Source organism: Panthera pardus, unplaced genomic scaffold (genome assembly GCF_024362965.1).
Source record: "Panthera pardus isolate Hobbes unplaced genomic scaffold, ASM2436296v1 HiC_scaffold_20, whole genome shotgun sequence".
Taxonomy (NCBI): domain Eukaryota; kingdom Metazoa; phylum Chordata; class Mammalia; order Carnivora; family Felidae; genus Panthera; species Panthera pardus.
The window spans coordinates 26,303,652-26,330,082 of NW_026526766.1; the positions used below are offsets into that span (position 1 = coordinate 26,303,652).

At 39.1% G+C, this 26,431-nt stretch overlaps 1 protein-coding gene across 3 annotated transcripts in view; it reads right to left on the reverse strand.

Moving 5' to 3' along the window:
• Window positions 1-4,643: 4,643 nt before the first annotated feature.
• Window positions 4,644-26,431, reverse strand: part of AGTPBP1 (ATP/GTP binding carboxypeptidase 1) — a 162,087-nt gene continuing 140,299 nt past the window's right edge. For 2 of the 3 annotated variants that reach the window (XM_053907839.1, XM_053907838.1), the window contains exons 24-26: window positions 25,656-25,832; window positions 21,836-21,996; window positions 4,644-7,872 (exon numbers count right to left, since the gene is read on the reverse strand). In XM_053907839.1, coding sequence (XP_053763814.1) covers window positions 7,695-7,872; window positions 21,836-21,996; window positions 25,656-25,832 — 516 coding nt within the window. In that variant the 3' untranslated portion in view covers window positions 4,644-7,694. Of the gene's footprint in view, window positions 7,873-11,377; window positions 13,678-21,835; window positions 21,997-25,655; window positions 25,833-26,431 lie in introns of those variants that run through there. The other variant, XM_053907840.1, reaches the window with a different exon arrangement.

Consider the following 26,431-nt stretch of genomic DNA (forward strand, 5'->3'; position numbering starts at 1 on the left):
GGAGCATACACATTTGGATGGGGAGAGCATTTGCAATTATATTTTAAGGTGCTTCCCAAAGCTATAAAGTCAAAGCTATAAATGGCAAGATGGGCGATGTAATTGTCAACAGAATATGAAACAAGTCTGAAATTAGAGTCGGTTTCTGCTCAGCCTAAAAGCATGAGCCAGCAGAGTGCACACATCAGAGAGGATTTGGGGGTTCAGAAGCAGAGAGCTGGGTGGCCTCAGGCAAGTCACTTAACCTTTCTCGTATCAATTTCTTCATCTAAACAAGTGTGGTACTTCATGTCCTAATGAGGGCCAAGATGGAAAAGGTCTGAAATACTAAGTAGAATAAATGAAATGGAGTCAAATGGGCCACCACCCATGGAGATAATTATATGCTATTTATTGAGCTGTTATTTTGTGCCGGGCTTTGTGCCTAACACCCTACAAATGTGGGTCTCTGTAACTTCACAAGCTGTGATAGTAATATTTGCTGGATTAATTGAATGGACATTAAATGCTCCACCCACTGTAAACTAATTCTAAATGAGAAAAGTTGAGCTATGACAGGACATCCTGTGTCCCTTTGAACAGAGTCCGACGATGTGAAAGAATCCGTGCTAATGAGATCCCAGGGCCCTCCAGCTAGCACCACAAAACACTGGGGACCACCGGAGAACCTGTGGGGGGTGCTGGTACGCAAGAGGTGAAAGATGAAAACAATCATTCTAAAGACTCCACGGTGGATTCAGACCTCTGGGTGTTAATTCTGTCCTTGTCAATCCTGAGACAGGTAGCTCTGGCATGGGATGGGGGTTATTTAATTAAGCAAGCTTAGTTAGTCAACAACAAATAAAAAAGCCTCCATAGGGGGAGCTGGGTGGCTCAGTCGGTTAAGCGGCTGACTCTTGGTTTTGGCTCAGGTCATGATCTCACGGGTCGTGGGTTCAGACCCATGTGGGGCTCTGTGCTGACAGCATGGAGCCTGCTTGGGATTCTGTCTTGCACTCTTTGTCCCTCCCCTGCTCTCTCTCTCTAAAAATACACTTAAAAAAAAGTCTATAAAAGTTTTGGCCAACAAGCTGATCGTAAACTAGTACAAATCCAAAGTCAGGGCGCTTAGGTCATCTTATTCTTGTTTTGTGCTATAAGAAGATTATATTCCTCTAAATAAAACGGAATCTAGAAAACAGATCATTGTGGGTTTGTTTCTGAAACTTATTTCTTGGCCCAGCCGATTAAAGTGATAATGAAGCTACAGAATAAACTCTCTTCCCAATAAAAATGTAAATTCGGTTGACGAAAAGTGAAGCAAAACTTATTTTAAGTCTATTAGACAAAATGTGCATTACATTTCCCTTACCATCCTGGCTATAAAAAGCAGCCTTTCCAAGCCTTAAGAGAAACCAGAAAGGACAGAAAAAGACTTGTACTAACACACTATTTTGTTAAACGTGAAATAAAAAAGACTCAAGGGTCTCTTTTCTTCAAAAAAAACAAAAATGTAAAATGGTGAGACACAAACAGCAGATGTGCCACCTTCTACCTAACCGTCCGTAAAGACAGTGATTTGTAAAATATGAGAGAAAATGTTTCCATCGACATCATTTTCGTAAAGCAGCCAGGAGAGTGTTCAACACAGGCCAGATACTGGCAGGGTTGGCTCTCGCCACCCTCCGGAGGGAGACCAGGGTGTGTGGTGATGGAACAGTCTCGTACGCTTTCAAAATTGTCAAACTGCGGATCAAACTCGCCCGCAGAGTTGGCACAGGCCATGGGTTGGCCGCCTGTGGGGGAAGCACAGGGCCACCAGCAGAGGGGCCAGTGCTCGGCCCTGAGTCCCCACTTCGCTGCCCACCAGCAAGTCTGGGTGAGTCCTGTGGCCTGAGCCTCACATGTTAAGTGAAAATACCAAGGATATCTGCTTATTAATAGTGTTTTTGTGATGCTCAAATGAGGTAACTTGTACGGAAGCACTTCCTGAACTTTAAAGGGCTATTTACATGCTCTTTACCTGGGAATCCTGTGTGGATAGAAGGCAGGGGTGGATAGAAATAGCTTTGAGACTGGTAGCTGCATAATACGAAAACTTCATCCCATTGTATTTGCTCATTCGTCTAACTGATGTCACCCAACAAAGGGATCTCTGATCCCTCTCAGCCTGCTCTCTGGGTGCATCTTGTCATGATGATGCACCATTACAGAGGTACTCCCTTTCAGTATTAATATTTCACAGCATTCATGTTCTCCATTACTACAACAGAGAACTTTCAAGATGCTGGAAAGTCAGCTCTTGGGATAACATTACGTCTGAACAAACCAATGACAAGTCTCATAATTGGAGGAAATAATCCCTGGGTTTTAGAGCAGGATGACAAAAATATGGCTCATTTCTTGCCCAATAAGCTTTTCTGCTAGACACAAAATCACTTTGACATGCTTGAGAGGACATCTGCTGATTTTGCCTGTCCAGAGTGTCCCTTTGAGTAACAAGAACTTACCTCTCTCTCAGGATGTGTGCTTTGGGTCCAGCCATCCCTTTGAGGATGGACACGAAAGGTTGGTTTTTCAGGTAGGTTTGGGGCATATTTGTGTAAGACATACCCTCACAAGTAAAATTCAACTTAAATAGCTTGAACCACATAACTGTCCAATTCAAGGTTTCACATAAAGCTCGACACAGGCTCAAGTGACAAAAGGACCCAGTTTCTCTCCATGTCTTGGCTCTGCTCATTCAACACAGGCTGTCTTGGGACTGTTCTCCTCTCGGGGTTGCATGGAGGCCAGCAGCGGCTATACCCTCCCTTCTTAAGGAAGGGCCTTTGTTCTGGCATTACCATCCAGTCCCGACATTCGCTAGGCTAGGGTCGGCTTGGATCTCCAGTCTGCCTGACCATCCTCGTGATCAGCAGGTGGCAAGTGCCAGAGGAGCTCAGCTCAGGTCACGTATCCCCCCACTCCTGGGGTTTCAGGGCAACACGATGACCTCAGAACACACAGATCTTGAACACTGGTTAGGGCAAAGGAGAGAATGGCTCGCCAGGAAGCACACTTGCACTGTCCACCCCATCCTGTAAGCGATCTGGATCTTCACATGTGTGAGAACAGGGGTATCGTTTTTGGTATTTTTTCATCTGGTGTAGCCCTTCAAAAGGGGGAAATAAAAGCTGACAAAGGCGTGTGTGCACTGGACACTCCTCTCTCGACATGAAGTACAGCTTATAATCCTTTCGAAGGGGTATCTTCGGATTTTGAAAGTTATCTTTTTATATGAAATGACATAATCATTCATGGCATCAAGTGCCCACACGCGAAAAGAAAAGCAGATGAAATGTCAAACATTTCTAAGATTAAGATGAGGAAAACAGGAGAAAAAGCCATCACAGAGATGATACAGGAAAAAGCATAAATAATAAAAAAAGTCATGACATTGCCAACAGAGTTTGTAACTTGACTTTAGTAACTAGTTAGCACTGAATATGAAGGGGAGTTTCCAGTCTTAAAATTCCCTATTTAATTAACTGTCAGGCAGAGAACAAGCTGCGGGGAAGCCCACTTACTCTCAAAGGTGCAGACTTGACTTGTAGTTACTGAAGTCTCACCTTTTCTATTTCAATTTTCCGTACCAAGCATCCTTGTCTTTCCTAATTTCTTCCCCTTTGCCATTCATCGCTGCTCTTTATGTGGTTTACGGGCACATTAACAACGTCTGGAAAATCAGCATCATCACTCCCGTGAGCAGAGTTTTGCTATTGCTTCACTTCATACTCGCTTGGCACTCCCGCAGGACATCTTTAAAAGGGACAGTCCCACATTAGTTGCTGTGAAGGGAAGCCTTTCTGAATATCGGGAGCTAATAGCGGGAGCTGCCCGGGTTTGCAGACAGAAGGGCATCACAGGCCCCCTTGCACTTTGCCCTGGCTTGTGAGCGTGCATGCGTGCAACTGCACAGACGCAGAGATCGCTTCCACCCTCGACAGTGTCAGCCACATCCCAGGCTCCAAAAACTTCACTCTGGCTGGTGGTCCAATGCCTCAAATGCCACCCTAGGAGGCCCACTCATTTGATTTAGGTCCTGCCTGTTTACTGACCTCAAACTGAAAAGTTTAATTACTCAATGACCCCAATAACCAACCAAGCTCAGAAGCCTAAGATTTGAGAGAAGGTGCCCAGAGGTCAAAAGAGCTTGAAGTATAAAGAAGGCTTAGGAGGTAGAGGGAGCAGAAACAGGCCTAAGTTACTGCTCGGGGTATAGAAAGAGAAGGCCCTTAATGGTCAGCACCATGTAGGTCAATATTAAGGCTTTTAAAATATCATTAACAGTGAAAAACAACTGAAATTGGCATTCTGGGAACCAAACCTTCAAAATGTGACTTCTCATAAAGAAAATGAGACTACCTTCTGAGTTTCCTTTTTTCTAGACAGGATTTTAAATATGCTTTAACCAGAGAAATATTCACTTAATATTAATAAGAACATTCTAATGGATACAGTAGAATGATCTTTCAATTGAAATACTGCTTCAACAGGTTTTTCCTAATGGAGGGACCTAGCATTTACATGCAGCTGGTTCATTGAATTCACTGATTTTTCCATTCTTTTATAACCATTAAAGTGCATACAAGAAAACAAAAGGATTTATAAAGATACATTCATGGTTTTGTCACTGTCATTTATTTCTGGATCATGCACAAAGACAATTCCATTAGTACATTTATTATATTATCCATTTCAGTGCTTATAATAATATGGTCATGTTAACTTGGACATTGGAAATGTAGAAAGATAGTATTCATTGCTGTTAGTGCGCTATCTGAAGTGAGACTCCAGGTTACTTATTTGTAATTAGGATTCAGACAAATGTCCATGTTTCTAAATACCACACAAAACTGGGAGACCTGGCAGGAACTAAGAAAGATACTAAGGCAGGACAAAATCCTGTCTTCAAACAATACTATGACTGCAGTAAAGGAGAAGCTGATCTGAACCATAGGTTTTTGCACGCTGCCCTGCCTGAATACATTTCACAAACTCAAGACAGACCCTCAAGCCTTTCACGGTTCTCCCTTTCTGGGGAAAGGCCAACAACAGCATCTCCTTTTGCGGCAAGGAGACAACACAAGACTAGTTGTCTGCAGGCCTGGGCTGGAGCCCCTGTGACCTCGCTTGATCTCTGTGTGTCTATTTTCTTGATTCTACAAATTAGTTTGATCTGGATTGCGTGCCCCTGTGACCTCGCTTGATCTCCGTGTGTGTCTATTTTCTTGATTCTACAAATTGGTTTGATCGGAACCATCCCTGGTGCTAACTGCCTCTTAGGAAACTGGAGGCTGGAAGAGTGCATCAGGGGAGACAGTGGTTCTGCCGGAGCGATGCCTACAGCATTACCACCTGAGGATTTTGAAGAAATGTACATTTGGGGCCCACGCAGGTCTACAGAATCTCTGTTTTAAGAAGCAAGTTCCCCAGGTGATTCTGATGCACACAACACAGGACGAGAACCGCTGGATTAGACCATCTACATTTAAGAATATTCATAGTTCCAAAAACAAGGCAAATTAAATAAATCTAAACTCTGTCATTAGACTCAGGTTGTCAGCCACACATTACTTTTCAGAAGTATGGCACTGAAGGCATCTCACTTGTTCTCTGAAAATCCTGAAAAGAAATAGACAACAGGGATAACATTTAGGGCAGTTTTAGCTACTAAGAGCCAATTACATTTAGCTTTACCCCTATCGAGGAAAGTTAGGATTTTAAATTCTTATTTTTCCAAAGCTGTTTATTAAGGAAAATATCATTTCCTAACTATAAAGGCTTTCTCTTCCACTTTGTGAATAATTATTTAATAAAAGGCATATTCAGTTTTATAACATATACTAAAAGATGTACCTCATCGATATGAAATATTACAGTAAGGGATTTTTAAACTGCCAACATAATAAATTCAAGCTTTGAGTTATTCTTCACATTACAGTAACTGTAATTGCTTCTCATACATAGATACCTTGGGTTTCAATTTTTAGTTTTATAAGAAGCAAGAAAAATTTACATACAGACACAGCGGCTCCAATCCACTCTCTGAAAAGAATTATAATTAAATATCTAATTATTTTATATATGAAGTATATAAATAAAAAATAAATTACTTTACTAATTATTGGATTATTAAATAAATAAGGTTCGACCTTACAAAGTATCCTCATCTTCCCCACATTAGCTCACCACACAGTAAGAGGACTGGCAATCCTCACAATCCAGTCCGTATTTTCTGAGATTCCTAAGAGTTAGGTTCCTAAGAGAAAAAGAGCTCAATTGCCCCGTGCTAGGTGTTTAAACATGGCTCCTAGGACACCAGAAATAAGCTATACCCTGGATAAAATGCCTCAAATAAAGACCGTGAAAACCACTGATTTGGAAAAGGCAAAAACATGAAATACACTTTTATCTTTTCTTTTCCATTATTACAGGTTTTTAAAAAAGACCTAACGGACTTGTAACTAGGAATAAGCAAAGACAATGTACCAAAAGCAAAGCATGTGAGTCCTGGCAAGAATCCATGAATGAGGTATCTCCTCTGGGTTTGTGTTATTATAACAGAAACTTAGTTCTTAGGACACTTATCCAGAGTTGCTGAACTAGTTTTATTTTATTTGAAGACAAAATCATTCCTGCAGCAGGGCAGCTTAAACCCGCAAAGATGTCACTACAAGAAATAGTCTACCATCATCACGGTCACCTAGACTCGGACACCAGTCCGAGTCGGCACGCCCTAGGTGAACTCCCTTCAGTAAATCTAACAGCATCACACAACTCAGGAAACGCTAAATATCCTTAATACAGAGACACACACTTAACACTGGATCACACTCTCACTGCATCTTTAAAGCTTAACTGACTATAGTGATAAATTTCAGGTACACCCACGAGACACAGTTTTAGAGAAGAGAGCTGTTCAAATGTATCTTCTACAATAGGTACAGTTTCACGTATACCGTAAAAACTTAACACCGGTAAATTCGGCCCTTTTTTCTTTTCACAAGTTCTTATCAGTGTGTTCAGATGTTGGATTTTTATAATAGCCTCACAAAGGTTCCACAAACCAAATAATCTGGGCTGGTTAAAAAGGATGACAAAATGAATCCAATATTTAATACAGCTTTTATTTGTTTAACTTGGTAAATGGAGACTGTAATGGTTTCAAGGCAAACTCTGGGTGATTTCAGTCGCAACTCCACAGTTAACATGATTCTGAAAAACAGTCTTATCTTCGATGTCTAACCACACTACACAGTCACAGCTAGAGAAATCCATGTACATATATATTAGTTTTCAACAACTCGGGATTTTCAACCACTCTAGAATTCAGATTTTATATTCTCACACACTTTAAAATTTACCCCTTTGATGCAGGATATAACCATTAAAGATAAAAATTCATGCAGTGATACTCAGGTTTTTAAAAACAGGTAAATCCAGTATTTGATCATTCAGTGCGGTATCAAGTGCACCGAATATCTGAAATAAAACAAGTGCCAATGTTATCATGAATTAATAACATATTTATTGTCTTGAAACCAAACAGGCCCAAGTTACTTTTTGTCTTTCTCGAGTTAGCTATTTAACTCTTTTCTCTCAAACTTCCTGTGTAAGAAAACCCAAGATATTTCATTTCTTTTTTCAGTTAACAAGAGATGGTAGAAGGCTTAAGGTAGGTATGTTCTTGATAATTCGGAGTCAGAAAGTGCTTCTTCTTGAGCAGAAGGTTCGTAATCTCCTGCGTTTTCTGCCAATTCAGTATCTAAGTCGTCATTACTTTCTGCACTGTAATCCACTTCTTCGAGGAATCGAGGCTCATCTTCATCCAAGACGTAAGTGGTAGGGCTGTGGCCAGAGCACATAGAGCACATGAGACTTCATTAGATCCTAAGGTTCTAACATAAGGCTATTTGACCATATTGGGTTAATTTTGATTTCAATATAATGTAAGAGTTTGCATTAGCTTTAAAGATGTTATCCAAATGAACAAGTTAAAAGATTTGTAATAGCTGAAACCATAAAGGGTGAAATGCTAAGTATTAATTATATTAAAAGACTGTCACTCTCCACCCTATAGTCAGATAGCTACAAAAAACAAGAAACTCTCCCATGAGGTTGCCTTTTTAAAAGACTTCATCAATTTGCAGGGTTAAAAGTTCTATTTTAATCACTGAAAAGAAACAGACCGTTTCAATAAACTTTATTTTATTTATTGTATAATTCATCCATTATAAGAAACTGTGGTATTTAAACACTGAAACCACTTATTCTAAGTCTATACAATGATTATTTGCCATAAAAACAACCCATGCACTCACCCATCCGGTTTCCATTGGTCAAGAATAAAAATGAAAAACAAGTGAATGCTCCACACCCAGATTAATTACTTCCCCTTGAGACACAGAATAAGACATTTGCTTAAAAGCACTAAGTGCTTCTGAATATTTCATTAGGTAGGTTGTTTGGGATAAAGACAACCTTTCCACTAGGGTAAAATATTCTTTCCTCTTCAAAAAGTCACAGTATTCGGATTTCTCCCCATCTGGGAGATTTTCTACACACGTGTGCACATGCCCACACACACAGTGTTATCAAAGAAACACTATAGAAGCATTTCAATGTCCCCATTTTGTGACCCAAACTATCTTAATTTCACACAGATGTCTGTTTATATCCCACCTGCTTCCAAACAGGATTTCCCACCATGGGTGCAATTAAAAGCCATAAAATCAAGACAATAAAAAGGGAACAATAATCTGTTAAAATGAACAGAGAAGCAAATGTCATTAGGCAGCTCACATGAAAGAAGTCCTGCACTGAATATTAAATTCGGTTCAGATATCTAGAAGTTCAGGCAGGAAAGACAAGTTAATGGATTATGTGGTTCTCATTTTCTGAAATGAGAAAGCAAAACTCATCTGGTAAGATTATCTTTTTTCCTAAAGTTGTTTTTCTCCCGCTCATTAAAAATAGATTGCGAAACCACCTTGATCTTATATAGCAAACTTCTTAAAAAGTTCAGAGCTTGCACTATGATGCAGCAGTCCTGATAAGCCAGCTGAGTGGCCCGAAGGACGATGTGAGACTTTACAACCTATCTAACACGCACAAGAACTATTTCACCGCATTCAATTATGCAACTAAAATATTTATCATGAAACTGTTAGGTCTTTAGAAAAAGTGTTAGATTAAAAGGCAAAAAAATATTTGCCCCTTCAAACGACCATTATTCTCTTTCTTTCTTTTGAAAAACAATAATTCATCCCTCCCTGAGTTTGATGATTCACATTCTCAGGGTGTCCCAGGTGAATCACAGCATCCGTGGAAGACACTTAGAAAAGATGGAGGCTTCGGCTAAAGCAAAGGATGCAGGAAAGAAGTGAGGAGAGAAACCTGCTTACTTTCCTCCTGGAGACTGTCCTAACAAGAAGAAACGACCGTGGAAATGCAAGGGAGGAGGCAGGTTTGCTCAAAAGCCATGTACTCTCCTGGTACAGGGGCTGAGGACACCAACCAGGACTGTAGAGGCTGGCTCCATGGTGATGAGGGACTGTGACCAGAGCAGTGTAGTTACCTGCAGCGTTGCGGGGTCTCCCAATGTCTAGGAAGAGCACAAAATCCATGCGGTGGGTGGGTGGGCAAGCATCGTTCAGGAAGTCTATGGAACACAGAATTCCGATGCACCCCTGAACCCCCATACCATCACCAAGGAAAACAGACTGGCATAAAGGAAGCTGGTTACAGGAGGCCCAGCCACTACACTGAGGTCAGAGCAAGGACCTAGTTCTACATGGGAAGCTGAACACTAGAATATTAATCAATCTGAACTAAGAGAAAGGGTTTAAAGGAAAAGTCTACTCTTACAAGCTGAGGAAACAGAGGAAGTATGATTTTGAAGTAACAAAAATGCCTAAGATCAAGCCAAAAAAAGCTCCTAGACATCAAGGAGACTTGGAGCAATCAGATGCTGATTAGCATTTTTTTTAAGGCTGAAAAGCATAACCTGGAAAACAAAGTTCCTGGAAATTTCAAATAAATCCCGTAATAAGGGATGTTCAGAAAATAATGTGAGCCTGTTAATTCCCGATCTTGGCTCCTTCATATGCTGACTGTGACATAAATTTCATCCGTGTTCTGGCATCCCCCATCCCGATACCCCGGAGCTGGTGGGTTTCACACTCTAATTCCATTCCTGTAACTCAAACTTTGACGTCTGTTTCTGCAGGTCCTAACAAAGTTGCGTTCCTGGCCTCTGCTTCGTTAAGGTCTACACTCTGGCTGAAATATAGAGTCCGTCCAGCAGTGGTGAAGGGCTATCAGTGCTCTTGATGAGCGAGGAGTAGGCTTAGGGGTTAAAGAACTGGGGGAATCTCGAGACGAAGGGAACAGGAGGAGATGACAACCTCTGTCACTCCCCTGAGAGCAGCCTTCCGACTGGTATTCCAGTTGTCACTCTCCAGCCCATTGTTTCTAGATCTCTCTGTTGCACTTAAACGGTAGGAATGCCAACACTCCTCTCCTCTGTCGTGCTTCATTCCCCTCTGTCCCTCCTCCCTGCTGATCAAGTGCTCTTCATCCTCCGTATAAAAATGCTCTCATGGCCAACTGTTCTCATAAGCATGCCCTCTTTGAGTAAACTCACACATTTTCATTTGCGTTCCGATCATTTCCACATCCAAATTTCTAGCCCTGACTTCGCCCCTGAACTCGCACTGTGCATACCGGGCATGGCTATCTCACATGTACCTCAAGTGTATGTTCACAATGGAACTCACCAGTCTCCCTACCAAGCCTGTGCCACTTGTCCTAGTCCCCAAATCATCCACTCAGTGAGTCGTAAAACCACACTTCTCAGCAAGCAAGTCCTGCCAGTCAATCTCTGAACCACTTCTTGCCTCACGTTTTACATGACAAACCTTAACGGACATTCCTTCCTCTGTTTAGGACATACTTCCCACCTTCTTTCTCTCAACGACTCACATTTCTTTCAAACTGCAGCTCAGGCTCATCTTTAGATGTTCTTCCTTTATGAAAGCCCACCTTGGGATAAGTGCCCTTTCTCTGTATTCCCTTTGTACCCTGCACATTCTGTCCGATCACTTCTGGTATGTAGGTGAAACCACTGACTTGTGGGTCTGTCTCTTCCTAAGCACTTTAAGGTCAGGAACTGTGACTTACTCATCTTAGTACCTCCTGTCAGCTCCCGAAAGTGCTTGATACATTGTAGGCCCTAAACAAATGTTTGCTGAACTCTTTATAAGAAGCCACGGAGCCAATGAGACCATCGATTTTTATATTACCCCATCTCACTGATTATACTTTAGTAAAAAAACTTAAGGCTCAAGACCAATCACAGCAATTCAGCTTTGCTTTTATTAATAATTCCAACATATGTTTTGAACAATTCATGATTTAGGAAGGGCTTTCCTATACATTATCTCACAATAGCCTTCAGATAAGAAGAGAAAGACTTGAAGGTAATTTGCCCTAGAGTTATAAAATAAATAATCCCTTGACATCAACAGAAAGGAATTCAAGTAATAATTCAATCACAAAAAGAAACTCTAATCAGCACTTAATTATTTCCTGTCACTGTTACTTTTTTCCCACCACGACTTTCTTGTTCCCCTAATTTTCTTCATTTAAGTTGACTCCCGTTGCCTGTTTCTGCTTCATTCTCCAATAACTGGCCTCTGTTCACCTACCCTAACATCCTTCTACTCTGGATTTTAATCAATAAGAAACATTTGATTCTAAAAGAGAATAGCATTTTTAGTCCCAAACCAAATCTTCCTCATGCCGCTTCAGGAAAAATACCAAAATCTTCACCCATATGACTTTCTCACAGGATGAATCTGTTGAAATTCTCTGCTGTAGGGTGTCATTGAGATGCAGAAAGGTTTAAAATTCCAACTGATTTCTAAAGATAACAAAAAATTCTGCTTTATTCAGATTTAGAAAGTGTTCTGGCTATCCTTGTGTTAAACTATTAAGCATACACAAAATTAAACCTAAGAAATTCACCATCCCCCTCAGTGTGTGCCCAACTACTTGCATGAGAGCTGACTTGACATCTGAGACACCAGAAGGCAGAGCTGCAGCTCTGTTCCCTATACAAGCATGAAAGAAGCAAAACACTGTTTATGGAGTCAGAAATTCTGGGTCTGTGCCTCTCCTCTTCTACTAACCAGCTGCATGACCTTGAGCAAGTCATGTCCTTGGTTTCCAACACCGGTTTTTCTCTACTGTACAAGCAGAGATCACAATATCAGACCTACTACCTCGCAAATTGTTGTAGTAAAGTGGGAAAGCATTTAGAAATTCTTAGGTTAGACAAATATAAAATGTTATTATGAAATTAATAAAATCTGTTAAAAAAGGTTAATCAATCTTTGTTAATTCCTACAGAGCCCAGGCGATGGGCTGCCGCCAAGCCACTGACTAAAACCACTGCCTTACTTTTGTGACTCAGAATCCTACCTTAACCTTGTCCTCTTCAACAGTTTTGAGACTAACCTACTGTTTTTAGACAGCACAATGAACATATCCTAGGGGAGAAAGTCTGAAATTGATACACAAACAGAAAAATATTCCGTTGTCCAAATTACCAATTTGTGACTTGCCGATTATGTCTTTCTTGTATTCAAATATCAGGTCTCAGGTGAAAGAAAAATCTCTATCTGCCTAAATATTAGAGAATGTTCCATTTATATAATTTGATTCTTAGCTCATAAGAGATTCGGCATCTACTAAATATCACAAAGCAAACAAAATTATCCATAGAAAATACAAGTAACAATTTTTGTCGGTCTTAACTGACCACAGTGTATACATAAGTATTTGCACATTCCTGCACACGTGCATACCCACACACAGAGTTAGAATTTCTAATAAAAGGATATCTATTTGGGGGAAAAAGAAGTAAAGAAAGTTGTCAATTTACTGATACTTCATTGGAAAATAATACATGACTAAGCTGCCTTCAAAAAAATAGTAATGAAGTCACTAACCTCCAACTTACTTTATTTTACTATTGATCTAGAAACATTTCTTATATGTAATGAAAGTGGTAAACAGTTAAGCTTCCCAATAATTTGGACAGCTTCAAAGGCTGAAACCATTCCTTTTTAGCAATTCTGCTTAGTTCCTTGGCAGATACAAGATACAACGAAAGTACAGGGGAATTCTGGGTTAGACGTGGGCACGATTCCTGGTTTTGTGAAGAATTACCACATGGATGATCTTGGGTCAGTTCATCTCTGAGTCTGGGTTTACACACATATGAAAAATGGTTACATTATCATCTGTCTCTGTTCATTCTCAATAGAACATGAAAATCTCGGAGATAATAATTGAACTTAACAGAAACTCAAAATGGGCATGTGTGTTGAGGGTCCCAAGGCCACCCCAGGTTTGGTGACATGCTAGCAAGATTTACAGGATTCAACACGCAGTTGTATTAACAGCTATGACTTATTACAGTGAAAGGATACAAAGCAAAATCAACCAAGAGAAAAGGTGCGTGGGGCAAAGTCCAGAGGGAACCAAGGCCAGGCAAGGGCAGCTGCTAAGAGGCAGAGAAGTCATCAGAGCTTTCAGCAATTTCAAAGGATTGGTGGCAAAAATTGGAGTTCAGAGCTGCCAAGTTTCCTGAAAGAAGGGAGTTGCAGAGATATGACCCCAACAGTTTTCCCCTGGAGGCATGTGACAAATTCTTTAAATACATAGTGCAAGAGGCTGAAAAGCAAAGCAGAAAGCAGCAAAACAAACAGAACACAAACAATAGAATTGAGGGCTGTCTTGAGGTGCCTCCTTGAATCAAAGAGAAGCCCTAGGCCACCAATCGTGACCTTGGGAGGGCAGGGAGGGGACAGGTGAACCCAGGGAGAACAAGCTTCCCAATTTCTGCAAACCTACCTCAAGTCTGCTCAGACCCTGGCCAGACTACTCTACACCTGCCAGAGGATAGAATGAAGCCTCTTTGAAGGAATATGTATTCTTCCTTGTTCTGATATGCCATATTCTTACTTTGAAGTCTCAAATAGGCACTTATTGAGAGGAATAACCATTCTTCGAAGAGGTTACTGAGAATATAGCACATAAATATGAATAAATATCTACAATCATCAAATTCCTTGTACAGCTGTCTTAGAGACTAACAATAACTAACTTGATACTTATCTGGATCTCAATGATAAGGATCATTTCCTTCTCCTACAATAAGCCTGAAAGCTTTCATTATAATCAAATCTTCCCTGGGGTCCTGAAGTGTTCATGTAAGTCTCCATTTTGTTTTTCTAGATGATTTTAGGCTCCTCTGTACTTGTGGGTACAAGAGCATTTCACAAAAACACAAATGGTTCACTTTTAGTTATAAGCAACTATGATTTCAAGTGGACTAGGAGTTGTGATATGACCCTTCAATTATATGGCATGATTTATCTGCCTAGAAAATATTCTTTAAAAAACATTTTTTTATGTTTATTTATTTTTGAGAGTGAGAGAGACAGAGCACAAGCCAGGGAGGGGCAGAGAGAGGGGGAGACAGAGAATCAGAAGCATGCTTCAGGCTCTGAGTTGTCAGCACAGAGCGTGATGCGGGGCTCGAACCCATGGATCACGAGATTATGACCTGAGCCAAAATCAAGAGTCGGACACTTAACCGACTGAGCCACCCAGGCACCCCTGCCCAGAAAATATTTTAATGCAATTATAGCTGTAGGAATTTTCTACATGGTTGCAATAAATGTCTCTCAGAAATGCACAACAGCCTCAAGCATGTGCATCACAGCCATTGAAAAGGAATTTTTTTTAAGGATTAGCTTGATTAAATAATAAACTGTACATAAAAAACAGAGCAAACACACATTAGAGGCGACTGGATGGCTCAATCAGTTGAACATTCAACTCTTGATTTCAGCTCAGGTCATGATCCCAGGGTTGTGGGATTGAGCCCCGTGTCAGGCTCCATGCCGAGCATGGAGTCTGCTTCAGATTCATTCTTTCTCTCTCTCTGTGCCTCTCTCCCCCGCTCCTACTCTCTCTCTCTAAAATTAAAAAAAAAAAAAAAAATTTTAAAGCACATCAATATGAGTAAGCTTTACTACATTACTAGGTATTAGATACTGCCATTAACATGTGGCCACAAATGATCTGTACTGACAGATTCTCTCTGTGACCAAGCTTGAGTCCAGCTGCTCTCAGTCCTCTTTCAGACTAGGTCCTGACCTTGGGATCTGTCCTCAGTCAGGGGCTCTGCCTGCTTAGCCTAGCTGTAGCAAAAATCTTGCTGAGTCAGTTTATCGAAATCCCCCACTCTCTGTATCTCATCAGCCTGGCCTGCTTTCAGCAAAAACTCCGTCAAGTAGGTTTAGCCAGAATCTCCCTTACCTGGGATGGTTTCTCTTAGTCACTTTCCAACTGCCAATCCCCTACTCTACTCCCTGGCTCTAAGTCACCAGTGTTCCTCACTGTATTCACAACTGAGCCCAATCTCCCTCCCAAAGTACAAAGCCCCCTTGTTAGCAATCCTCCTGAGTAGTCCACTTTCCTGTTCTGTGAAGTGTCACAAATAATTTTCTCTTTAACAATATTAATTTTCTCAGAAGAAAAAGGTCCTACATATTTACAAATAAACACTAGCTTCACACGAAGAAAGCACAGAAAATACATAGGTTAGTATTTCATTCATGTGTTAACAGTCTGCAGCAATGAGTATCTTTGTACTACACCTGACCAATAACTTCCCGCCAGTCCCTCTGATATTGCTAGGGGCAGGGGTAGAGCCTTTAACCACAAAACGTTATACTGTTAACTCATTTACAGACCTGTACTCATTCCCTATACTTTATTAGAAGTCAGGTACTCTATCTTTATCAAAACACATCAAATTAGATTTTCAAAAAAGCATTAACATAAAGTAGAACAAATGCTAAGCATATTTTAAAGGTTTTCTCCAGCTTAAGTCCTATTTATTTTTATTAGTTGCATTAAGAACAATTTCTCACCCCATTTTCTAATGTCCATGCTGTACACACAAATACAAATTGTACTGATACATGCTACACCACAGATAGAGACTGAAAACAAGCTAACTGAAGAAGTCAGACATAAAAGGTCACACACTGCATGGTTCCATTTATTTGAAATATCCAGAACAGGTGAATCCACAGAGACAGAAAGCACACGAGTGATTGTCAGGGGCTGGAAATGACTGCTTAAGGGTAATGAAGGTCTCCTTAGGGGGGTGATATAAGCATTTTGGAACTAGACAGAGTTCCCAGAACTAGAACTGATAGTTGTACAATATTGTGAACATATTATTATTCACTTCATTAATTTTCACTTTAAAATGGTTGATTTTATGCTGTGTGACTCCATCTCAAGAAAGACAGAAATAAAGGAAAAGAAAAGAAAAAACAGAAAAAAGACATCCAAATACTATCTGATTATAAGAGACTAATTAGGCCTCATTTAAACATGAGCATATGTTTTTATTATAAAATATTGTACAGAATTTGGTATTTTTCAGCTTCACTTTCCTGTAATGTTTTAAATATACTCAAACTTCAAATACTTCTTCTATATACCTAATATCCTGAAATGTAGTCCCCCTCACCATAATCTGATGAGAAGCACTGTTAAATGTTGTATCAATTCTCAAATCCTTTAAATGAGAGTCACTGAAAGGACTATTTTAATAGTTTAGGTAAAATAGAAACACTTTTGCTAAGTACAAAAATACTACATAGCTATAAGCTTTTATTTTATTTTTATTGTCCATGTATTTTTGACAGAGGAAGACAGAGACACAGTACAAGTGGGGGAGTGACAGACAGAGAGACACACACAGAATCTGAAGGCGGCTCCAGGCTCCGAGCTGTCAGTACAGAGCTCAATGTGGGGCTCGAACTCGCGAGCCGTGAGATCATGACCTGAGCTGAAGTCGGATGCTTAACCGACTGAGCCACCCAGGTGCCCCAATAGCTGTAAGCTTTTAAATGAGCTCAACCAATATTCCCAGCTTAGACCTAAAAGAAACACACCCCCTAAAAAAGATATAATGTAGACTCAGTGTTACATCAGATCAAATTTTTATTATACAACAAATACAATCGGGGATAGTTAAAATGTTTTATGTGTGTAATTTCCAATGAATGCCCTGGGAATAAAAAACACGATTAATTTTCAACCGCAGGCTTCACTGAAAAGGAAGTTCTAGAAGTTCCGGTAACTACAGTGAATCTCAAGAGCAACTAAGATGACTGTAAAAGAATAACTTCTTTTCTAAAGGACAGTCCACAGGAAAAAGAAAACCAAAGAGGGAGTAAAAGCAAAGAAGAGATCTCAACGAAGTGTTGGCAGATGGAGGCAGATGGATGAAGTGAAAGGGCCTAGGTTCCAACTTCCACTTTGCTCAAGTCCATAGGACAGGGGAAGCCAACAGGGATGCACGGATTTGCATTACAAAAGCTGCAGCAAAGCTGAGAAACTGGAGATACTGGTGTTCAGGGTGCAACTGAAAAGAATAATTGATTTAAAGTCTTTATAAAGAGCAATTAGACCTTCAGATCACCTTCCTCAAGCTATTCCCTCGTTCAGAGAGATGGAAAGATGACTTTCCAAAGAGTTTTGTCACAGAGGCTATTCTGTTAGGGCCAAAACACAGAAATGGGGGTCTGGAGAGTAAGAGAAAGTCTGCTCAAAAGCAAGTCCGAGTGGCCCCCCAGGATACTGGCTACTGATCTTATGCCCCAGGGTAACATTTCTCAATTTTTCGTAAATCATCCCCCCAACCCTCCGCAAAGAGGTTTTTTTAGAGTTTTTTTTTCTAATCACCCTAATTAACTACAATTAGAAATTAAAAAGATAAATTTCACATCAGATTAGACCCAGCTAAAGACAGCATGGGTGAATTAAAGGTCGGTTAGAAAAAAACACCTAGCTCTGAGTCAGCAGGACTTGTGCCCAAGCGTGTATCTGTGTGTGTGTGTGTATTCATATGTATATGTGTGCAAAGGTATATATATGTATGTATGTATGCATGTATATAGGTACGTGTGTGTGTGTGTGTGTGTGTGTGTGTGTGTGTGTGTGTGTGTGTATGGTGTGTTCAGCACAGAGGGAGCAGGCAAAACTGCCCATCTCCCAGTCCTCCCCTGAAAAAGTTTCAGTGTATATTTTAAAAGCTGCAGCCTAAGGACCAGACTTCTAACTTGGCAGTCACTGTGGGTTGTCATCCTCTTCAGAGACTGGGGAACCCAGCAGATACATATCCTGCTTTCCCCCCTCAGGGGGCTCCAATAATCAAAGCAAGTCCCCCATACGGTCCTGAAAGGAGCTTGTACACACATCTGGCCCTCAGCTTTTGTGGCTGCCTCCAAAGAGACAGACCTGAGGATGGCCTGCCCCTAGGAGCCAACAGGGCTTGCATTCATTAGTCCCATCCTACGGTAGCAAGCAAGGAAAACAGCTCTGACCAGGCACAGAGGCACCTCCTGCAGCTTTATCCTCAGGCTAGCACAGAGGGAATAGGCAAAAATGCCCATCTCCCAGTTTTTCTCTGGAAGGGGCTTAACCACATATTTTCTCAGCTGCTGCTAGAGGGTCCAGTTCCTAATCATCCTGCATCTACGTGCTGACTATGATCCTCCTTTTTGGGATACTACCATGACCTGGCACCTTCAACTACTGGGAGTGACTGAGAACAAAAAAAGAGGCTTGGGCAATCACAAAACTCTGAGAGACAACTAGGAGCTCAAGCCAGGCTGATCAAGGAGGTTCGTCTATTACACAAGAGCATTCTGTCAAGACTGGGAGAGACGGCTAGGTTCATCTAATGTGCAGGAACCAAAACAGACAAGTCACTGAAAATGAACAGAGGAATATATTCCAAACAAAAAAACAAAATAAATACCTAGAAACAGATCTCAAAGAATGTAAGTGATTTAACTGATACAGAATTCAAAATAACAGTCATAAAAATTTTCACCAAAGTCAAGAGAAGAATGAATGAACAAAGTGAGAATTTCAACAGAGACAGAAAATATAAAAACGTGCTGAAAAGAAATTACAAAACTGAAGGATACAATAACTGAACTGAAAAATTCAACAGAGGATTCAACAGCAGACTGGATCAAATAGAAGAATCAGTGAACTTGAAAAGGGCAGTGGATGGTTCAATATCCACAAAACAATTAACGTGATTCATCACATCAATAAAAGAAATGACAAGAACCATATGATCCTCTCAGTAGATGCAGAGAAAGCATTTGACAAAATACAGCATCCTTTCTTGAACAAAATCCTCAAGAAAGTAGGGATAGTAGAGCATACCTCGAGATCATAAAAGCCATATATGAATGACCCAATGCTAATATCATCCTCAATGGGGAAAAACTGAGAGCTTTCCCCCTAAGGTCAGGAACAAGACAGGGATGTCCACTCTCGCCACTGTTATTCAACATAGTATTGGAAGTCTTAGCCTCTGCAATCAGACAACACAAAGAAATAAAAGGCATCCAAATCGGCCAGGAGGAGGTCAAACTTTCACTCTTCACTCTATATGGAAAACCCAAAAGATTCCACCAAAGAACTGATAGACTTGATTCATAAATTCAGCAAAGTTGCAGGATATAAAATCAATGCACAGAAATCGGTTGCATTCCTATACACCAACAATGAAGCGACAGAAAGAGAAATCAAGGAACCAATCCCATTTACAGTTGCACAAAAAACCCATAAAATACCTAGGAATAAATCTAACCAAAGAGGTAAAAAATCTATACACTGAAAACTATACAAAGCTTATGAAAGAAATTGAAGAAGACACCAAAAAATGGAAAAAGATTCCATGCTCCTGGATAGGAAGAACAAATATTGTTAAAATGTCGATACTACCCAAAGCAATCTACATATTCAATGCAATCCCTATCAAAGTAACACCAGCATTCTTCACAGAGCTAGAACAAATAATCCTAAAATTTGTATGGAACCAGAAAAGACCCCAAATAGCCAAAGCAATCTTGAAGAAGAAAACCAAAGCAGGAGGCATCATAATCCCAGACTTCAAACTATACTACAAAGCTGTAATCATCAAGACAGTATGGTACTGGCACAAGAACACTCAGATCAATGGAACAGAATAGAGAACCCACAAATGGACCCACAAATGTATGGTCAACTAATCTTGGACAAAGCAGGAAAGAATATCCAATGGAATAAAGACAGTCTCTTCAGCAAGTAGTGCTGGGAAAACTGGACAGTGACATGCAGAAGAATGAACCTGGACCACTTTCTTACACCATACAGAAAAATAAACTCAAAGTGGATGAAAGACCTCAACGTAAGACAGGAAGCCATCAAAATCCTCGAGGAGAAAGCAGGCAAAAACCTCTTTGATCTTGCCCAAAGCAATTTCTTACTCAACACATCTCCAGAGGCAAGGGAAACAAAAGCAAAAATGAACTACTGGGACCTCATCAAAATAAAAAGCTTCTGCACAGCGAAGGAAACAATCAGCAAAACTAAAAGGCAACCGACAGAATGGGAGAAGATATGTGCAAATGACATATCAGATAAAGGGTTAGTATCCAAAATCTATAAAGAACTTATCAAACTCACCACCCAAAAAACAAATAATCCAGTGAAGAAATGGGCAAAAGACATGAATAGACACTTCTCCAAGGAAGATATCCAGATGGCCAACTGACACGTGAAAAAATGCTCAACATCACTCATCATCAGGGAAATACAAATAAAAACCACAATGAGATACCATCTTACACCTGTCAGAATGGTAACATTAACAACTTAGGCAACAACAAATGTTGGTGAGGATGCGGAGAAAGAGGATCTCTTTTGCACTGTTGGTGGCAATGCAAGCTGGTGCAGCCACTCTGAAAAACAATATGGAGGTTCCTCATAAAACTAAAAATAGAACTACCCTATGACCCAGCAATTGCACTACTAGGAATTTATCCACGGGATACAGGTGTGCTGTTTTGAAGGGCCACATGCACCCCCATGTTTATAGCAGCACTATCAACAATAGCCGAAGTATGGAAAGAGCCCAAATGTCCATCAATGGATAAATGGATAAAGAAAATGTGGTATGTATATGCAATGGAGTATTACTCGGCAATCAAAAAGAATGAAATCTTGCCATTTGCAACTACGTGGATGGAACTAGAGGGTATTATTAAGCAAAATTAGTCTGAGAAAGACAAATATCATATGACTTCATCATATGAGGAATTTAAGATACAAAACAGATGAATATAAGGGAAGGGAAACAAAAATAATATAAAAACAGGGAGGGGGACAAAACATAAGAGACTCTTAAATACAGAGAACAAACTGAGGGTTGCTGGAGGGGTAGTGGGAGGAGGGATTGGCTAAATGGGTAAGGGACATTAAGCAATCTACTGAAATCACTGTTGCACCATATACTAACTAACTTGGATGTAAATTATAAAATTAATTAATTAATTAGATACTATCTAAGCACTGTTTTCCACCTTGCTTATTTTTGGGTTAAAGGTAAACCAGTAAGATCACTAAAAATGCACTCAAAATATAAGGATATTTCATTACAGTCTCATCCAAACATCAATGTTAAAAGAATGAAGAATATTATTACAATTTGTAACAATTAAACATGTAAATAACTTAGATGTGTGAACTTAATTATATTAGTTCTAAAAATGCTTTTGGCTATCAACATCTCTGTCCCCTTCCTCTACTTAATTAATTTAATGAAGTCTAACATTATGCTACAACATAATGGAATGAAACAAGTGTGTCTTACCTCGTTACTTTGCAGTTCGATTCAATCAAGTCATTTTCAAAGTCAAGCAGGCTGGAAGGCAGATTATATTCCAATGGGGATGTCAGTCTTTTCAAACGCAGCAGACCAACACAAAATTTTGCTCCCATCTCTTCCAATTCTCGAGTACCAATCTGTAGGCCCTAGAAATAAAGCAATTTCATACATATAAGTAGGACATTTGCTATCCTCTGGCTATGTCTTATTACAACTGCATATAAGAAATTTATAATTATATTAATAAAATTAAAAGCTTGGTACTTTGTAAGTACCTACAACTCAACAAGCACAATGTCTTAACAAGATTATTTTAGATCACAAAGGAAATGGTCTCAAAAAAACCATTTCTAAAATGTCTATTTCTCATTTGCTACATGCAAACAATTTTCACCAACACACTGGGAAAAAAAATAAACATTTTGTGGTTATGTTACTCTGGGGCTCATGTGTGAAATTACATTTTTGCAAGATATTGCTAGTATTTCTTGTAATCCACGACTTTGGATGCCAATGTTAAAATATTGTAGTGTAAAAATCAAGGCCTTAATTTGTAGACCTAAACATTACCTTATACTTTTTACTGTATGATAAAAGAAACTGGTAAGTAAAGGGGCGCCTGGGTGGCTCAGTCGGTTAAGTGTCCGAATTCAACTCAGGTCATGATCTCGCCGTTCATAAGTTTGAGCCCTGTGTCGGGCTCTGTGCTAACAGCTCGGAGCCTGGAACCTGCTTTGGATTCTGTGACTCCCTCTCTCTCTGCCCCTCCCCTGCTCACGGTCTGTCTCTCTCTGTCTCTCAATAATAAATAAACATTAAAAATTTTTTTAAAAATAAAAAGAAACTGGTAAGCAAAAACCAACAAAAGAAAGGTACCTATGTAAAACAAACAAACAAACAAAAAGAATCAGACAGATCTAGGCCAATGAGGTAGCAGTAAAAGAAGTTCCTATGTTCCATGTCAATTAAGAATGCCTATTTCAAATCTGGTCTAGTGAGGGCAGAAGAAAATTTTACCCCAACTCTACCCTTTCTAACTGGAAGTTTCCCAATAAACAATATAAAGTTTATCAAAAGTTAAATGTTACCACATAAAATGATAAAAATGGCCATAAACCAAGACACTGCTTATCACTGAATTTTCAGATAAAAATGAATCTCTAAAATAAGAGAATTCTCACACCAACAAAAGTTGCAGGTGCAAATGAGAGCACACATCATTTAGAGAAGTTACTTTAAAACAGTTTTTCAATGAACAGACTAAAAGCACACGGTAACTGAAGAAAATGAACCGTAAAAACTGTTACTAACCCCCCAAAGCACATTCCTTTATAATAACGATTGACTAACTGATTGCTTAGTTTACCCATGTCCAAACATTCCACGGAATGCGACCTGACTTTATTAGAACATTTATTTGCCTTCTTAATTAAAAAGCTTTAGAAAGGCATGGCTGTTTCTGAATTAGTTCACAGAAAATAAAAATAAAGACCATTTACAGCCTAAAATCTAGTAATATAAGAGCATTCCTGAGGTGAAGAGAATGGTTTCTTAAAATATCATTAAACTCATATAACTTATTAGCTAACATTAACAAGTCTGAAAAGTATAACATTAGGTGTGTGGGGACATATGGGGTATTTGAGAATTCTGTATTTTCTACTCAATTCTGCTATGAATCTAAAACTGCTCTAAAAACCCTAAGTTTATTAACAATAACAAAAAAAGCTTTCATAAAAAGTATATGTTATCATCACAGCATTGAATTTTAGACATTAATAAAAAACTTGATTAGTAAGAGATACTTCTCTCTCCATAAGAGTTTTAAATTAACGTAGCTCTAGTAACTAAATTATATAAAAGAGAAATGAGCATTTACTAGGTATCCATTTTATTTTTTAAGTCTATAGATTTCTTTCTAAAAAATAACTTTTTAAAAAAGTGGTCTAAGATTTTAGGTTTGAAAGTATATTTTAACTATTTTTTTAAATGTGGCTTTTTAAATGATCAAACTAATGTATCAAAATACAAATAGAATATTTGTGATTTTTTTAATGTTTATTCATTTTTGAGAGAGAGAAAGAGAGAGAGAGAGCGTGTGAATGGGGGAGGTGCAAGGAGACAGGGAACATGGAATCCGAAGCAGGGCCAGGGCTCTGGGCTGTCAGCACAGAGCCCAACGCTGGGCTCAAACTCATGTACCCCGAGATCATGACCTAAGCCAAAGTCGGACGCTTAACTGACTGAGCCACCCAGGCGTCCCTACAAATAGAATATTTGTAAAAATTCAAAGACAGTCTATCTGTAGAATCCAAATATAATAAGGAAACACCTTTGCTATATGCTACAGTTGATTTCAAGAGGCATGCAAGTCTCAGCTTCTCTACTTCTCTTCCAGCCCACAGAGGGGAGCATCAAAAACATTGATGCTTTAAATTGCCTTCTCTTCTGACTGTGTAAGCATCTCTTTAAGAAGTTATCTACAGTCTGTTTCCATACATCATATAGCTTAAGGGTTTTTTTCCTAGAAGACACCTATTGTCTTATACAAAAGTGATTCATTCTTAAGCTTTTTTCCCATCCTACACACTTACAGAATATGAGACTCTTGCCAAAGCTGTCCATGACAGCAATGATTAGGGGACGGGGGTTGGGCTCTGGAGTGGCGCTCTGGTACATTTTATCTTTTACCACCATCACATCCTTGGTAGATGAGAAGTCACTGTTTTACAGTATTTGAATTCAAAAGATACTACATTTTGGAAGAATAATATACTGTGGTCAACCTAAAATTTAGGGAAGTCACTCAACAGAAAGTACTGAAATTTCATTAAGTTCTACTCTACAAGGCCCCCAAAATTTCAATGTCAGTTGAAAAATCTACACAATTTCTTCTCAGTTGGATACAGACTGTAACAGTTATTACTTAGGCTCTCCAGTTAAGCTTTTTTGACATTACCTATAATATGTTTACATTTTTAATACTAACCATTTGAAAGATTTTTTAACTCCTTCCACACATAAAGTTATAACCAACCATGTGTATGTGAGGTATATAAAGATCACTATTAGATTCAGTTTCCTCTTCCCCCCTTACCAAACCAAACCTAACAGAATAAAGAATAACTAGCATGACACATGAAAATCTTTCTGTGGCAAGAAAAATAAGTATTTGTAATATTTATTAGGTTGCTGTTGATTATCTAAGCTCCAGCTGACTGCCTATTTTTTCAGTCTTTCAAATTAAAAAATTCAACGTCACCTAATATTTTATTAGTCTTTAGTTTCAAAAGTAAACTTAAAACTCCAGTTGTTTCCAATAAAAGTCTATAGCACCAGTCTTAGTAAAGAAAAAAATTTAGGGAAGGGATATGCATTTGAAAGTAACACACACACACACACACACAAAATCTAAATATAAAAAACTTTACAAGTAAGTGTAATGTGTTCATTTTCTAAATGCATAAAAACACGCTAACATCCAACAAATTAAAACGATACAAAGTTTGTGTTAATCATGTACTACTTGCACAGCTCGTTATAAATTACCAATTGGTATTTAAAATGTGTACCACAACATGCCTTCTTAAAAATTATGAATGTAGATGGACTCAACCAAGATTTCATAAAAACCCAAAGCAAGCTATTTAGTACAGAGAAGTAAAAAAGAATTGCATAGGATTCAAGGTCATGACTGCAATAGCTCAGTGTAACAAATATGCCATTTAATATAAACCATGAGAACGCTATATGAAAAGAAAGTCCTTAAATACTTTTTACTATTCAAAGTCCTGAGACGTTTTACCTTATATTTTCCCTGATCACAGCCACACAAAGTACTTTCCATGGTATAGCTTCTTTGTACGCCTATCTCCCTCCAAACCACAACACGTGCCGTGGATTCTTTCGATTTCTCCACTACAAAGCTGCAGCTGCTCATGCAAAATGCTGGAGCAATATGGCTCAGTATCTTAGGCAAGGTCTGCAAAAATAAGAATGACAGAATACAATATTTCAAGAGGGCTTTTTTTAATTAAAAACACTTTTTTTTTAGTTTTTAAACATTTTCATGAAAGCACAGTGACCAGAGCAGGGCCATGTGAATCTTCTTACTTTGTCCTCTGCTATTCCAAGCATCAAAACCATTCTTTACAAATTCAGAATTTTCTGCTTTCCTGGACAAACAGTAATCAGTTGGAAAACAAAATGGGAGAAAGGATCACATTCACAGTAGTAACCAACAGGTGAACAAAAACTATGGTAAAAAATGTTTCAAATTTTGAAAAAAAAATGTTTAAAAAACAAAACAACTTTAGTCATGAAAAATGGCTTACTAATTAAGAGATTTAACATTATAAATGTCAACCACCTCTAAATTAATCAATAAAGTCAAGACAATCACAATCAAAATGCCCACAACATTTTCTGCAACTTCAAATTATTCTCAGGTTCACCTGGTGTGTGTAAGTATGAAGGCAGACAGGGGAGTTCTGAAAGAAGAGAAATAATCTAACAGATATTAACCTAATTATATACGTAAGGGAAGTTAAATTGTGATACCGTGTAGGAGTAGATACATCT